The sequence below is a fragment of the Aptenodytes forsteri genome, unplaced genomic scaffold (genome assembly GCF_000699145.1).
Source record: "Aptenodytes forsteri isolate BGI_AS27 unplaced genomic scaffold, ASM69914v1 Scaffold321, whole genome shotgun sequence".
Lineage (NCBI taxonomy): Eukaryota > Metazoa > Chordata > Aves > Sphenisciformes > Spheniscidae > Aptenodytes > Aptenodytes forsteri.
The window spans coordinates 1306596-1322754 of NW_008795030.1; the positions used below are offsets into that span (position 1 = coordinate 1306596).

The 16159-nt window shown below is 50.0% G+C and overlaps 2 protein-coding genes across 2 annotated transcripts in view; both read right to left on the minus strand.

Annotated features, from left to right (window-relative positions):
- FAM110D (family with sequence similarity 110 member D) overlaps positions 1–1180 on the minus strand; it is a 3039-nt gene extending 1859 nt beyond the window's left edge. The window contains 1 exon segment of the mRNA XM_009276281.2: positions 1096–1180. The gene's annotated coding sequence lies outside the window, so the exon portion shown is untranslated.
- Positions 1181–10206: 9026 nt separating this feature from the next.
- On the minus strand, positions 10207–15531 carry PDIK1L (PDLIM1 interacting kinase 1 like). Its single transcript, XM_009276214.2, has 2 exons — positions 14072–15531; positions 10207–11156 (listed from the first exon to the last, which is right to left on the minus strand). The coding sequence occupies exons 1-2, from the start codon at positions 14354–14356 to the stop codon at positions 10416–10418; spliced, it is 1026 nt and encodes a 341-aa protein (XP_009274489.1). The 5' UTR covers positions 14357–15531; the 3' UTR covers positions 10207–10415.
- Between the last annotated feature and the right edge of the window lie 628 nt (positions 15532–16159).

Here is a 16159-nt window from a genome sequence, read left to right on the forward strand (position 1 = left end):
AACCGAGGATGCAGCAGTGGCGGGAGAGGACGGGGGGGGAAGTGGAGCCAGGGGTCCCCTCAATCCCACGCATGGCAGGGCAGCGCTGCCCTCGGCCAAGCAGGCAGGCAGCAGGCAGCGAGCCCTGCCAGCCCAGGCAGGAACAATCCGCGGGCAGGAAGAGAGAAGCGCCGAGTATCCGCCGGCTTCACCCGCATCCCAGGAGCGGCTTCCAACAGGAAAAAATACCGGAGCCGGCCGCCTTATCTTTCCGAGTGCAGGGACAGCAGAACAAAGCCCGTGTGCAGGAGAGCTGGCGAGTTGCCCCAGCTGGGCCCGTGCATGACGGCAGCGGGGCAGGAGCTGGGGGATGTTTTGGGGTCTCCGTGCCTTGTTCCCCGCAGCCAGGCTGAGCTCAGCTACCTGGGAGGGAAGGTACCTCTCCTGCTCGATGTGGGGGGGGCATAGACCAAAGGGGCTTTTATTAGCCCTGGGGTGCGATGGCTCTTGCTCAGCTGTACACGAGCATCCGTGTGGGACCGGGGCCGTGAATCCGGCGGTGGAGGTGGGTGCCAGGGGAAGGGGGTCTGGAGCCTGACCCGGGGGCTGTAAATGCCCAAAGCAGATGGTTTTGCTGAGCAGAAGAGGCCCAAACGGCCATGAAAAACCGCCCCATTGCCAGCAGCTGACCCAGCTCCGCAGCCTCCCCAGGTGACAGCAGGGACATGGGGCCGGGCAGAGCAGGGCTCACTAGAGAGCAAGCAGCCCAGGGAGCCTTCTGCCCACGCACCGCCTCCCCCCAGCCCACGGGCTCCAACACCGCATCCACCCCTGGTGTACAGATGGGGAAACTGAGGCACAGGGTTTGTCTGGTCCTGTGCTCCCAAGGAACGAGCTCCCCAGCCTCCCCCGGTGCGGGGCAGACCTTTGCCGTGGTTCAAGGGAAGGTGGCCCCGGCACGTGGTCCCATCACCCGCTGGCTTTGCCCTGGCAGAGCCAGCATGCCCAGGATGCGACTGCCCACGCCAGTGCGCCTGCACGCTCCCCGGCCCAGCCCCGCTGCCAGGATCCGTGCCCAGCCACTGGGCTGGGCGGGTGGAGGATGCTCTTGCTCACCTGAGCCCACACAGGGATGCAAGGATGGGATGCAATGGTGGGATGCAGGGATGCTCCGGTCTCGCTCAGCTCCTGCCCCTCTGGCCGCCAGCAGCAAACTGAGCCCAGAGCCGGCAGGAGCCTCATATAGAGGGTGAGGAAGAGGAAGAGCCACCCCGTTAACCCCTGCCAGCCCAGCTCCGTCAGCAGGAGCCCACCCCGTGCCCACCCTGCCAGCATGACCCCCCTGCCCCAGCCGCAGCCTTCACACCCCAGAGCCCTGCCCCTGCCCAGCCAGCATTAACCCTCCTTCTCCAGCAGCCCCAGCTCACCTCTGCCAGCTCTCCTCCTCCCTCCTCCTCCTTACAAGAGCCTGGCTGGGATTTTGGGATCCACAGCAAGAGATCTCTGCCTCTTCCCAGGCAGGACTGAGTCTCTCTGTGCCCCCAGCACACGGGGCATCAGGAACAGAACAGGGGAACCATGTCCACTCTGGCAGCTTCTCCTTCGATATCCACCCCAAGATGCTGGGTGCAGCTCAGGAGCAGGAGCCCACCACAATCCCCTTCCCCAGGATCCTGCCCCAGCCGGCGAGGGATAAGGAGGGAGGAAGGGTCCTTGGGGCGCCTTCTCCGCTGGTGGCGAAAGGGTCAAAGCCAGCCCTGAGCCAGGCCAGTTCCTGCCTCCTCTTCCCCCCCGGGAAGGGCTGTAAATCGCAGGAAGCCACAACGGGCTGGAGCCGGCCCAGGGGTTATTTTTACCACTGCCCTCTCCCCTTCCCAAAGGCTGCCTCCCCAGGGGGGCAGCCCCCGGCCCCTCTCCATCCCCAGCACCTGCCCGGGCGGCTGCGAAGGTGGCACTGCAGCGGCCGGTGGGGAAGGACATGCTGCACCCTAAGTTCAGCTCCCAGCCCCTTGGAGCGGGACTGGAAAAGCCCCCAGTGCTCCCTAGGAACCCGCCAGCTCCCTCCATCCCTCTCCCAGCCGGAGGGGACCAGCCGCTCCCTCCATCCCTCCTCATCTCCTCTGGATGGAGAGCTGGGGTACAGCCCAGCCCAGGCTGCTTGCAGGGACTGAGGGGACCAGGAGTCTCCAGTGGGGACAAAACCATGGCATTTGGCCCGGGACCCGCAGGCCAGGGCGCTCTGTCGCTGGACGAGAGGGGACCCGGCCAGAGCGCTGCTGGCCCCCACCCCAGTTCCTTCCTGCAGTGCCGCTGCTGGGGAGCCAGTGCCGGGAACCAGGGGCCAGGTCGGCGTCCAGCACCTCCCTGTGTGACGGCACCGGTGCCAGGAAGGGGCTGGAGCCAGTACCCCTGGGCTGACGAAAACGGAGGCTAAAATGGAGGCTGAGCAGGATGAGAGCGGCCAGGGCTTGTCCGAGCTCTGCCAGCACCGGAAAAAATCCCAGTGAAAGTGAGGAAGGAACAAACCACCTATTCTATTCTAATAAACCTGGAGAGGAGCAACGCAGGCAGCTGCCTGCACACTCGGGCTCTGTGTGCAGCACGCGGCCGTGCCAGAGCAAATCGGACCGTCTCCAGAGGAAGATGGGGGAAAAGGATGGGGGCAAGTGACAGAGAAACCCGTGGCAGCCCTGGGATCTGCCCCCGGGAAGAGAATGGCTGGGTTCCCAGCCGACAGGACCCTATCTTTAACTCCAGGCAACATGAATCACTGTTTATTAGGACAGATTTTATTTTCCGAGCTGGAATTGCAGCAGCCATTCCGGTAAAGCCACAAGTGAGTAAGAGCAGCCCTTGATTCACCTTTCTCTGGCTGATGCGGGGTGTTCCTGGGGGATGCTCCTACCCTGAAGCGAGGCAGACGGAGCAGCCGTCCTCTCTGGCTCCTCCTCGGAGCACCCGCCAGGCACTTACTGCTGAACTGTTATATTTGGACAAGGCAGATTCCCTTTGGGATACAAAAAGGGATGGTGTGGGGAGCCCTTCCTGGCATTGGCATCCCAGGCAGCTCCCGCTTCCCCTGGGGAGGTGATGGGGGTTTTGTCACTTCGACTTCTAGGATGGGATTTACCCAACTAATCAGCCTCTTGTGAAGCTGGTGGCTTCAGCACCAGGTGGCTTTTCTTAGTCACATGGATGCTCAAAGTCCCTTGTTTTCATTTAAGGTTACTCAGAGCTCTCGCAAGGCGCTCTCTGCTCTTTGATGGGGCTCTGCTTCCCTCCCCTCCCGGCTCACCGGGAAGCGAGCACGGTGCCAGGCAAGCGAAGCAATCCCGGGCAAAACCCAGCCACGGCTCCAGACACCTTCTAAGAGCCTGCTTCTGCCAAGCAGCAAAATCACGTAAGATCTCTGAGAACTGCTAGTCCAGATCCGACCTGCTCAACCCAAGCCCCCGTGCTCCCGAGAGCAGCCAGCACCAGATACCTAAGGACAAAAAGTGCAAGAAAGGGGGTGTTTGGAGAGCAAAACCTCTGCCAGCCGTCTCGGGTCTGGGGCCAGGTATGGGAAACTTCCAGGCCTCGTGGTGGGAGAGAAAAGTCTAAGGAAGTCCTCAAAGGTCACGAGTCCCAGGGCACAGATCCTCCTTCCAACACCATTTTTCAGAGCATGTCTAGCCCTCGATTAAACAGCCCTGCTCCCCGCAAGCTCTCCTCCCTCCCAGCTCGTGGTAAAGGGGAGAGGGCCCTCTCAGCCCTGCTAATTACATCCCCACCTCATAACCTACACATCGGGCTTGAGGAGCAGCGGCAGAGTAGCACGGCCAGCGCAGGGCTCCCAGCGCTACTCCGATGGATCCGGGCGAGCAGGCAGGGGAAGCCAGAGGCTGCCATGCCCGCAGGCAGCAGGAGGGCTGAAGCCGGCTGTGTCCCATTCAGTCCTTTCCAGATGCATTTCTCCTTTAAAAATAAATAAAAATTTTTTTTTTTTTTTTTTTAAAATCACTTTAACTCCACCATGACCGGGTGCAGACAGGACTGCAGCACCTAGTAACACAGCCATCCGTTTCTACTTGCTGGTTTACTTTCACAACCCACAAAAGCCCTTTCTGGTCTGAGGTCCATGCAAATGCCACCGCCTGGAGAGCAGCCCACGGGAGCTGGGTGGCTGCAATCCAGAGCGGGCTCAGGACGCAGACGCTTTCCTTCGGGAGAAGGCAGGAGTGGAAGGCTTGCTATACAAGTTTAAAAATATCAAGGGCTCAAATAGGCATGAATAAATCTGAAACCACCACCTAATCTAAGGCAGCCACCCACAAGTTTGTGCAAGTAGGAACTAGACAGCAGCTGGGCCCAGGAGAAGACACCGAGGCTCCCGTGGATGTTCATCCCCCCCAACGGGGGCTGCAAAGCCCACGGCAGGTGATGGCTGGCCTTGCTGACTTCTGCCGGCTCTCCCGCGTCTGCGAAGCAAAAGAGGTCAGTGCTGGGACCGCAGGGACAGACAGGAAAGGCAGAGAGAGATGGAAGGAGCTACCGGGACTGAGGGAAGCCTCCCCAGGGTCAACGATGAGCATCAGGGCTGCACCCACCACCTGCTGCAAGGGACCTGCAAAGGTTTTTAGGTTGCATCTGTTTTCATCTCAAATCCCAGAGATTAAAGAGGCCTCCGAGCAATTGCAACTCTAGCAGCAGTTCTCCCTTTGCCCTCTTCGGGAGAACGCAAAGCAAGCCAGCTGCGTCCTCCAGCACCCCAGCCCGGCACGCTTTACCTGGTGGAGTGTGGGACGGGAGCTGGGCGTGTGGGGCTGCCCCAAAGAGAGCGGCCACAGCTCCAACCGCCACCTGCCAGCTCAGCCCCGTGGCTCGGCCCAGGCCCCTGCACAGGCCCTGGCTGCTCCTTACGAGCTGCAGCCCTTATGCAATCGCTTTCTGCTTCGGGTACCCAAATAATCTTGGAAATTCGTTTGGGGACAAAGGGATTTAACAAGAACATGGTCTGGGCCGCGGCTCCTCTTGCAGCGACGGTGCTGGCTCATCCTTCAGGTCACTCGACTTCTCCATGCTTCGCTTGCTCTGCTTGTAAGAGCGTGCGGTCTCAGACTCCCCAAAAACACTTACAGAGCTAGTCAACAGAGATCTGCAGCAGCTCAGTCTTGTATTTCCACCTCCCAGGCCACCCCAAACAGCGTAGACGCTCTGGAGGGTTTGTGGCATTTCAGATACGTCCCTCTTCATTGCACTTAAGAACAGAAATTGCACTTTGCATGAACTGCTCCCCAGCCCCTCAGACCGAAAGGGAAATGAAACAGCCAGCGCTCAGCAGTGCCCATTAAACAGAGCTCGTGTTTAAATACTCCTAACTAGTTCTCCGTGGGACAGCTCCTTGTGTTCACACGCAGACCAGCAGTAAATATTAAAAACACTTAGCGATAGGATACCCCATAGAAGGATTCGCGGGACATCGGCGGAGCAAAGGCAAAGGCAACGCAAAAACTTGGACGTTCGTGCTGCCCACGGTCCAAAGGCCAAGCGAGCACGTCTGCTCAGCCAGCCACGGCGCAGGGGGGGGGGGGAGGGGGGGGGGAGGGTTGTTTCTCTGAAGCGAAGGCACCCTTCCAAGGGGCGGGCAGGCGGCTGCAGGCTCCCCGAGACAGGGCTTTATCTCGACCGCAAAGCAACATCTGCCATTACGCTGCAGTTTGCGCAGGGGCCGCGATTGGCTGGCGCAAAGGTAAACTCCGTTTAAACCAACACAAAGCGAAAATACAAACAAGGCGAGTTCTCAAACCCGGCGCTGCGGAGCGGGGATCGCCCAGCCAAGCCCTGCCCGAGGAAACAGGATGGGCAAGCTGGAGCCCGAGGCCTCAGCATTCTGCAGAACAAGGAAAATAAAGCAGAGGTTGGGTTATTCGAGTTGAGATGCAGCCTTAGTTACAGCTAATTTCTGCACCAGGGAATTTCCTTGCAGATTCCGCCCCCCCCTCCATGGACTAGATATATTTCCAGTATGTAGGCTTAGTTTTCTTCGTTTTGTGGGGGAGGAATTTAGCTTGCGTCTGTATTTAAAATCACCACTCGTACAACTAATCAAAGAGGTGTGACTTTCTCTTTTAATTAAGGTGCTTAGCCTTTAATAAAAAAAAAAAAACACACCTAAATTTCAATCCCTTTCTCTTTTGCAACGATGGCATTGACTGAAGGGCTCAACCACACAGCTCCTGCCAGGTGGGGAATCTGCCTATTTCTGGCACCAGGATACGCAGGAAACCACAGGCGACGATGCAAGCGCACGGCCCACAGGAGATGACTGGGCTTGGTTTTGTTGCGGGGGTAACAAATGGCAAGACAAAACAGTTTACAGCATTTCCAGTTATTCCCACTCCCAGTCTGCGCAACCCTTTGTTCCAGAGCACTGTTAATTAAGACATGCAAATGGCTCCTAGACTCTTGTACCACGTATAAGCAAAGGTGTTTCCCCACCTTTATTTCTAAGGTTTCTCAGGGCACGTGAGACCAGCAGGCCACCATCCCTCACAAACCTCCAGAAGACCATTTACACCTGGTTCAGCCCCAGGAGCTGCCCCGAGGGCCTGCAGGCGCCTGCTCCCTCCACCAGCTCCAGAGGAAGCCAGCAGCCCGCTCGGCCCACGTACGCGGGAGGAAAACACAGCAGAGCGCACCCTCACCGGGCTGCCTTCAGCCCTCTGCACAGGGGCTCGTGGTGCGCTCAGGGGGGAAAAAAAAAAAACGGGGTTCACCCACAGAACGAGGGCTGGCGGCTTTCTGGGTGAAATCCTACTCCAGCATAGGCAGGAACTAGAGGGGGAAAGGCTCGCTTCAGCAGGAGGAACGTCGGTGTCCAGGAGAGCGGCAGCATCTATTTGCAGCCTCAAAAAATCCAGTAGTACCAGCAGCGGGGTAGGCAGATCCTGCCAGAGATTTCCTTACAGCCCAGGGTGGTACTCGCTTTGCTTGTAATAACAACTACAAGTATGTACTGGATGCAAGAATGCTTTTTTTAGTCTTTAATCCCCTCTTTGAAAACGAAGCACACCCAGAAGAGCACTGTTTTGATTCTTACAGGGCTGGGCAGAAGCCGCAGGGTCCGCAGGGACATGGCTCACCTCAGGCGGTCCCAGAGACAGCTCTGTTTTCACACCCAGTTTGGCCTCGCTCTGCCAAGTCCTCCAGCAGCGCGTTACACATCACTGGAAGTTTGGCACTGCCGCGACCCACAGAGGACGGGCAGCACAGCTATTAGCCAATCTAGCAGCTTTTACAAGCTTCGAATCACTTACGGTATGGCTGTGATGAAGTACTACAGCTTACTTCTGTCCTAGCACAGCAAATAAACCCTTCTGTAGCTTTGCTGACAGCTAGATGACATCGTGCTCACTGAGGAGACAGCATTTCTCTGTAGAAAGTTCAAAAGCTTCATCGAAATTCAGATTTTATTTCAAAAACAGTCATGAACTTAATAAATTACACAATAATTTTCCTCATTATAAATTCTCCATAAAATATATTTTACAGTTTTTAAAGAAAGATTTGAAAAAAAAAAAATCTTTGAGTGCTGAAAAGTATCTTGACTTTGTGTCATGCTGGTGAATAACTCTGTAGCTGCTACAACAATTTGATTTATCAAAGGCTTTAAAACAAAGACCTCAGACAACAACAACAAAAATCAAACGGAACACAGAGCTCAAGGACTACCATTCAGTGTTAACCAAGGAAACACTCAGTGTCACCCAACAGCAAGGCTAAGCACCATGAGAGGGATTTCGGGTACCCCCACCCTTTAAAGTGGCAATCAGTGCAAAGAGACACTTTGGGAGTCAAAAAAACCACCACCACCACGCCCCCCCCCCAAAAAACAAACACCTTTCCCGTGCCATTCACTAGCACTCGTTTCTGCACGGCAGGCAGGCAGCACACTTGGTGTTCATCCTTCGAAATACTTCAGAGAAGAATCAGGTGATTTGCAAAGCGCCTTAAAGGTAAGTAGTATTATTCTGTAGTAGATTCACACTTTAAGATAACATAGTTGATTCTGACTTTTGGGGGGGCAGGAGAGAAGAGGAAGTTAACGATGTATTTTTAAAAAGCTCTCAATTTTAACACGGAAAAATTATATAACCTCTTAAAACTTTACTCATCGAATGACCACGCCGAAATGTAAGTACTGTGAAGCAGCGTTGGCACAGACAGCGAGAGGTTTTTCTTCTTCCTTTCAGTAAGAAGCTGAGGCTTCAGTTGTACTGAACTCAGTTAAGATATGAGAAAAACACCCGGATCTCTGCTTCTAGAACATAAGAATAAATAGATTTCTCCTTATCGTTACTCACAGATAGGCTCCCACTCTTCTTTTACAGACTAAGCTCTCTGCAGGGAAGGAGTGACACTGGGACATCTACGCAGGCAACAGGCTGTGTCCTCGGTGCGATGCAGTCGCCTCCGTCCCTGCCAGTCTACACTGAAGCGAAGGCGCTCTGCCGTACTCAAAAGTTACTTCTATAGCATCTTCTGAACAATAAACATTGTTTTGAGACAGCAAAATGTACTTGCCTGAGAATCCCTGTTTAGACAACTTGCCTGAAACGATAAAGTGAAGCAAAATAACAAGAATTAAAGACTAAGGCCCACTGGGTAACTGCCACCAGCTCTACACAGCACCAGGTAAGAACCAGCTGTAGTTCGTAAAGCCTCAGGAGTTTGGTAGAATCAGAATCCTTTGCTTTTAGAAGAACAAAAAAAAAATATTGTATTTAGTTTGTGCTGTTTATTCACACTCGGGCATGATCAGACTGACTGATCAGAACTGCTCTCACAGCACTAAGAGGCAGTAGCATCCGAGAAGCAAGTTACACAAGGGAATACGTATGGCAGTTCTCGGGGAAGATTTGGGAAAAAACATTAAATTCATTTTATTAAGAAAACCGGCCTTTGTTGCAGCTTTAATATACCTGCCTTTAAAGGCAATTTTTTTTTTTTTTTAAGACTCTACTTTTTCCAAAAGGTCAAATTGATGAGAATTTGGTCACGGTCCTGCACCCAAAAGAACAAAGTGTTATGCTATTACAAAGCAGCTTCTGACTGCCGTACGGCGTCAGGTGGCCTTCGTGAAACCTCTCTTAGCGTATCAATCTGCTTCTGTGGACTAAGAGCTGGGGATAAGCAGCCTTTCAACTACTTCAAGGCTTTCCATCCTACTGTCCATGGTTTTAAATATTACTTCTTTAAAAGGAAGAAAAGAAATAAAAAAAATCGGCCAAGGTTGCCACACAAATCGGAGATCCCTTTCACACACCGGTTACTGGGTTTTCTCCCGTATTTGAGAATAGGTGTGTTCTACAAGACAAACAAACAGTCAGCCCTTTATCTCCTCATCACTACCAGGTCAGAGTCAGTGCCAGAAAGGAAGAGACCGTGACCAGTATTATTAGATTCAATTAACGGGAAAACTGTGCTGCAACCATATTTTGAAGAATCTTAAAAATAACCCTCTACGCTGCTGGATTCCCTCATCCGCGTTTCCATGAACTGAGCTCACGTACTCTCCTATTTGAAGTACCCAGGGTGCTACTGGATTATAGATACAAGAGTAGAGAGCACATTGCGAAACTGTAGATTAACTGATTAATAGAGTATTTGATTACTAGAAGAAAGCAAAATCGAATGATTAATGAACTAGCCAAACATGCTGGCACCTGATTGCCTCCATTTTGTAATTTGACTCCCTCAGTGACGAGCTCATTAAGCTGTAAGTGCTAAGCTTGGCCATGTCAGCACTTTAAAAACTGCTGATTCACTTGCATTGCATTTTTCTGTCTGCAAAGTCACATCTCGGACCCTATCTTTGACATCAGATAACAAAAATAAATAATAAAGTTATTCAGGCCTGGAGAAGAAGGAATGCTTCTCATCTATCTTCTTCACCTAGTTCTCTAGCAGACCCCAATCATTCAGACCCACAGCAAATAATTTAAGAAAAGTGGCATACACTCCCAGTCACTCGTATACATAAACATATACACAGAATTACTTTACAAAGCCTGAAGACTTGCACTACCAGCATGCAAATCTCTTCTTCCATGAGAGTTCCTAATACTGACATAGGAAACTGGAATGTACAAAATACTCCGCGACATAGTGCTGGAAATCAAGTCTCAGCTCTCAAGACATCCCACTGCCAGCGTACACAAACGAACACCGTCACATCTTACACTTGCATGTAACATCCTGGTATTATACACATCAACGCATCATTAACACAGCGGCCAACTCAACATCCGTATCATTTATGAAACTCAGAAGAGATTCGTTTGGTAGAAACTACACCCTGCAGGTTTGAGTTCAGGCTCGTTTCTTTTACTGCCATTAAGCTGCACCATCAGTTAGGTGAGAAGGAGCTCTCTCGAGAGACAGGACTCGGCAGGTCACGTGTCCCAGCTGCTGTCTTTAAAAGCTATGTTGACTAACCGCAGTTCTAGCTCAAAAGCATCAGGTCGGTCCTGCGGGTTGGCAGCCAGCATTTCCTTGATCAGCTGTTTCATTCGAGCATTCATGGATTTTTTCTTTACGGGGATGAGCAGTTCCATTTTAGGGTTTTCTAGAAGCGCCTCTCCAACAGGCACGATCGCTGTTCCCTGCTTGACGTAACTCCCCAGAAGTTCTTTCTTTGTTTCCGTATCTATGAACGTGATTCTTTCCAACATTGCCCAGATTATAATCCCCAACGCAAAGATGTCTGCTTTGGCAGTGTAGTGTCCTTCCCAGACTTCGGGGGCCATATAGAAGTCAGTCCCACATGCAGTTGATAGAAAACACTTATTTACGTTGACTGGTTCCTCGGGATTCTGTCCTGAGGCTGAACATACTTTACTCAGCCCAAAATCAGCTACTTTCAGGGTAGGCTCCAAGTCACTAGCATCCATCCTGCTCTGAGATATCAGAATATTGTCAGGTTTGAGATCACGATGAATAATCTGATTTTTGTGCAGGAACGCCAGTGCGCTGCTGAGCTGAAGCATGAAACTGGTGTTGGTCTTGCGGTTTGGCTTTCGGGACAACAGATACTCATTCATGTCTCCTCCATCACAGAAATCCATTACAAACCAGAGGTAGTAAGCACTTCTGGGGTCAAAGACTATTTCTCCTTTTAATGAGGTCTCTACAAGCTGCAACAAGGAAAAGAAATGTCATAACTACCTGATGATCACAAGAATAGAAAGATATGATGGAAAAATGCATGAAGTATGGATCCTCCTCTCGACAACCCAGACAGCAAGATATTGCAACTGGTGAAAATAAAACTACGCAAAATCTATGATGAAAAAAAAAAAAAAATCACAATGTATTTGACAGCCTCCTTATTTTCGTGCGTGAGAAGCATATCAAGTTCATGCTCCTGCCCAGAAGCTAGAGCCTGACCCAGATAACAGTATTTTGAAAGATACTAAGTGGCCATTGCGCTCCCATCTGTTTCAGCTGGACAGCGTCCCACCCCAACAAAGCCTGTCCCACCCATTCTGCTAACAACTTTAATGTACAAACAAAGTCTCAAGAAGTAACTCCGTACAGTGCCAGGGGGTTGTATTTGTCCTCGCTGATGAAGCAGCACCGCAATAAGTTTTTTTTAAAACCTATTCTCCACTCCTTACACACGAATGTATTTTGGCACGCGTCAACACAGCATCCCTTAACTCAGGAGAACGCTAAACTACGGGCACAGCTGAACAGCTGCTGCACGTAACACCTCTCCCACCCCCACCATCCACTAGCTGTTTTCTAGAATATAAGCAGGGAGTAGCTTGAGCAGCCGGTTCTAACAGCTGCTTCAAACAAAAAGCTAAGTAAAACCAGCAACCAGTTTTACTAATCCTGTTTACACAACTACACATTCGCCTCTTCAGCTCCTGTGGGGTGGCTCTTAGTATGCTCTGGAAGGTTAAGTCTTGCAATTATTTCTGTTAGTAGTAAACCAACATATACTAAACCAAATGTAGCTCCTACAGGCTTTCAAAAATTAAGGTAGCTATTAGTATTTAGAGAGGCATTTAAAAAAAGTGACCTTTTTCCATCCAAGAGCAAAATGACTAGCAATTTATAGCTATCTTTAGTTGCGAGCACAACTAGTACTCAACTAGTACGGACCAACTTAAAACAGTAAATCCATGTTAGAACTAGAAAACTACATATTTAGGGTTTACAGTCAACAACAGTGAGATTAAGGTATCACAGGACAGCGGGGAGCCTCCTTTGCCAAGCGAGCACCAACACACAGCTCTTCCCTCCACACGGCTTTACAGAAGCTGTACTTGCATCTCAGTTCAGAGCGTTAAAGACCACAAAATCCACTACCACGTCTGTGACAGCGGCAAGCACCACAGGACCAGGCTAGTTTAGGACTCTCACTTTACTGACTTAGTTCAGGTGACACCGGCTAAGCGTCTGCCCCAAAGCCCTTCAGGAGACACTAATACCCGCCGGCCCCGGCCAGCCTCCTCACACACTGCACCCATTCAGCTCTGTAACGTAATATCACCTGGGGTGGGGAGAGGGGAGGGCAAGCCAAGGGAGATCCGATTTTCTCTATTTTAGCACATGCTATTATAAAATGATCCCAGTCTCTTCACAGTCAGCTCAGCTCTGCCCTTTGCTCTTCGCTGCTCTCTGGAGCAGGAAAACAATTTGTAGTGCTTGCGCGTGACACGGGCGAGATCTACGTGCTGCATTGTTAACAGGCGCTACCATCAAAACCCAATGCTGCAAGGTGATCTGGAAACCCTTCCTCATCTTGCAGTTCCACCCTGATTTGTTTGGTTTTTTTTTTAAGCTCCTCCCTGTACAGCTGTCCACAAGTTTGATGCAATCTCTCACAGATCCACTAGGAAGGTAAGGCACTCATTTCTCCCACACAAGCTGGCCAGTATTATTTTTTATTTTTGTTTGTTTGTTGTTTTTTTTTTTTAAGCTCCTCCCTGTACAGCTGTCCACAAGTTTGATGCAATCTCTCACAGATCCACTAACGACCAGGAAGGTAAGGCACTCATTTCTCCCACACAAGCTGGCCAGTATTATTTTACCCTAATCCCTTCATGAAAGCAGGTCAGTAACAACTACCAAGCTACAGCGAGTTTACAAAGGCAAGAATCCTCTTTCTCAGGCTCATACAGCACTCGGCACAACGGGATCTGGACAGCCGTGAAGGGTTGTCAGATGAATGTTCACTAACAAAAGGTCCTACATTAGACATGCAAGAATGACAACAGTAAAAACTGAAATGATAAAAGCTGACTAGGGATAACACAATAAACATTGAGCAGGCTACTGACTTTTTAAACCAGAGACACAAATTTCTGCCAGGGCATGATTTATAGCTGGGGCAGCTTCTTGACAAGGGAATGAATCAGATTATCTTTCAAAGTCTTTTCAGAGCTACTTATTCTTCAAAAATATGCATCTTCAAACTTACAGGTGACTTAAAGGATGCTTTCAGTAGCCAAATAGGGGGAGTGATATTTACTCCGTTATTTATCATACCTTTACCTCTCTTTGAAGAAACTAATGGTTATTTATTCAAAAAAGAAAACAGCTCCCGGCATGCTACCAATTGCTTATTATTTCTGAAAGAATTTTAAGCGTTGGCTTCCTAAATCAAGATGGTTACTTCCTCTTCCAAGGACATCCGAGATTAAGAAATTCTTCAGAGCTCTGTCCCAAGACATCAGTACATGTCTGCTCATTAACCCTGCAGCAGGGCTTCTACCAAGTAATACGACAGCCTGCACCTCCCTCGTGCTTTACCCGTGGTGTTTCCTCAAATTATCAAAGCAGATTTGCATTAAAAAAAATCCTGGAGTCTTTTAGACTGGCATGGCTTGAAATCACAAGATACAGGTGATTGTTCAATAGATAAGCTCTTTTAAAGATACATAATAATTTTTGGGTGTCAACAACGTGAACAATACCCTCTCCTAACTAGGCATACCTCAAAAAAAAAAAAAAAAGAGATCTTAGCTACCCACCTCCTTCCCTCCCAGCTACACATCCATATTAATTACTTCCACCCCATTACCTCAGCTTCATGTACCTGTAAATAAAGGGAGGAACTGGAGCCATGGGACATCTTCTGCACCATACCATCTTTCTGCAAGATGCACTCCTCCAGGTGAATGACGTTGGGATGCTGGCTCTTGATACTGCTAAGTGCCCAGAACTCACGCAGAGCTAGTTCCACGTTCTCTGGAGCATGGCACCGAATCTTTTTCACCGCGACCCGTGCAGAAGTCTTCCTGACGACTGCTTCGTACACCACACCATAACTGCCACGACCAACCTCCCGTATTAGATCGTACTTAGGCTGGCTACTCACCATCTTCAAGATCAAGGGTTCTGGGGAAGGGGGAAAAACCCACAGAACTAAAACTTATGAACAAGAACTGGGCTGTATTTTCCCCCATACGGCTTGGTGCGGCAATATTAGGCCTACCAAAACCCTGCAATTAACAGGGCAGTGCCTCCGAGCGTTACCCTGAACGGAACGCTGCATTCGAGTGCTAGAACGTTCCAGAAGCTATTCTGTAAACCTGTACCTGTTGCCACGGACTAGTTAAAAGTGAAATTACATCATTTTGGTGGGACTATTAAGATTTCAAATACAGCCCAGTTTTCAAGGTGGCAACAATTCAAACCTAGACTTGTATTGTGCCGAGACAGGACTATCGCGTATGTTCCTGCTCCTTTCTCTCAGTGTCTTCCATGAACATCTGCGGGAATAATAGTACGGTATCATGCTCTCCATCCACACCTGGGATAGCAGAGGAGAGGTTCTAGTTGAAGCCTGTGGTTGGGCAGTAACAGATTTAATTAACACTGCCTTTTATGAAGGTGACTGCATAAGTAAGCGTTGCTGTTATACTTTAATCATGAAATTCTTTTACTGATACTAGGACAAGAGGATGCTTTGGATTGCTTCCGATTTATTTTTTAATGTTACTATGATTTTTCACCTAGTCTCCTCTGAACGAGAAGTCTACGGTTACAAAAAGTTAGAAAGGGTACCTGATTGCAGAAGCTTATATCCAGCATCTAACTTTCACTTTTGCTCAACAGGGCAGGGACAAAAGTTAAGATATTGCTCTATAAGTAAAACAAGAGACAGACACACACACACAAAAAAAAAAAGCCACCAAACACTGCTACAGATTTATGACCCTCCCTGCACACTTCCCTGCAAGATTACAAACTAAAACACACCAGCACCACCTTCACACAACCAAACCAAAATGGGACACTGACTATAAACAGGAAAAAAAAAAAGCTTGGCTAGCCAATTATCACTGGTCAAACAGAATGAAACACAAAAAAACCAAAAAATAATATCACAGCTAGTATATCAGAGTTTGTAAGATTGCCAGTGATAAGTGTAATTCTCTATATCAGTAAACCAGGCAATAAGGACCACATCAAAACAGCCTGTTATTAGTAGGAAGCTTTCAACTATTTCCACTGTTTTAGGTACTTTTTTTTTTAAAAAAAAAAAAAAAAAAAAAGAAAGAGAGAGAAAAAAAGGTATCATCAGTCTCATGGCAATACTACACAGACATTTTAACCTTTTAGCAAAGCTCCGTGATGCACATTTACAAGAACATTTTGAACTGAAATGTGATGTGCCCAAGAAACGCGTTACCATGAGATTCTGCTCACAAGATGTATTGAGCCTGCAGCTGTAGCAGGACCATGAGGAACAGATTGAGATTACAGCCTGTACATTTGATCTGATGGGCCAATAGCCCTTCCCACGCAGGGGAGAAGAGCGGGGTCTGTAATCTCACCAGCGGCCAAATAACTCCTGAGGAAAAGATTGTGTTACTCAAACACTTATCACATCAGGTTCAAAATGAGCAGAAAACGTCCCCCCCCCCGTGCTGAGAGTCAGTTAGCTGTGTGCTGTTACCAGAGAGGATCTGTCATTCTGCCAAGCGTCAGGGTTGCTACCTGCCTTCCTTCATCCCCACAGCGGGCTAGGCTGGTCTGGAAACGCCACCAAGGTTTATTGCCTAACCCCATGAGAAGCGCCGCCTGCTCCTCAGGGCAGCGACCGGGGCAGCTCACGCCGAGCGGCAGGGCCCCGGCAGCGGGGCCAGGCACAGGCCCGGCAGCGCACAGCAACAACGCG

What these genes read in the sequence shown, in the direction of transcription:
- PDIK1L (XM_009276214.2), bottom strand. Translation starts at nt 14,356, where the DNA reads ATGGTGAGTAGCCAGCCTAAGTACGATCTAATACGGGAGGTTGGTCGT. An exon ending in GTTCCTCCCTTTATTTACAG is followed by an intron (nt 11,157 to 14,071) that starts GTACATGAAGCT and finishes TCCTTGTTGCAG; the next exon opens with CTTGTAGAGACCTCATTAAA.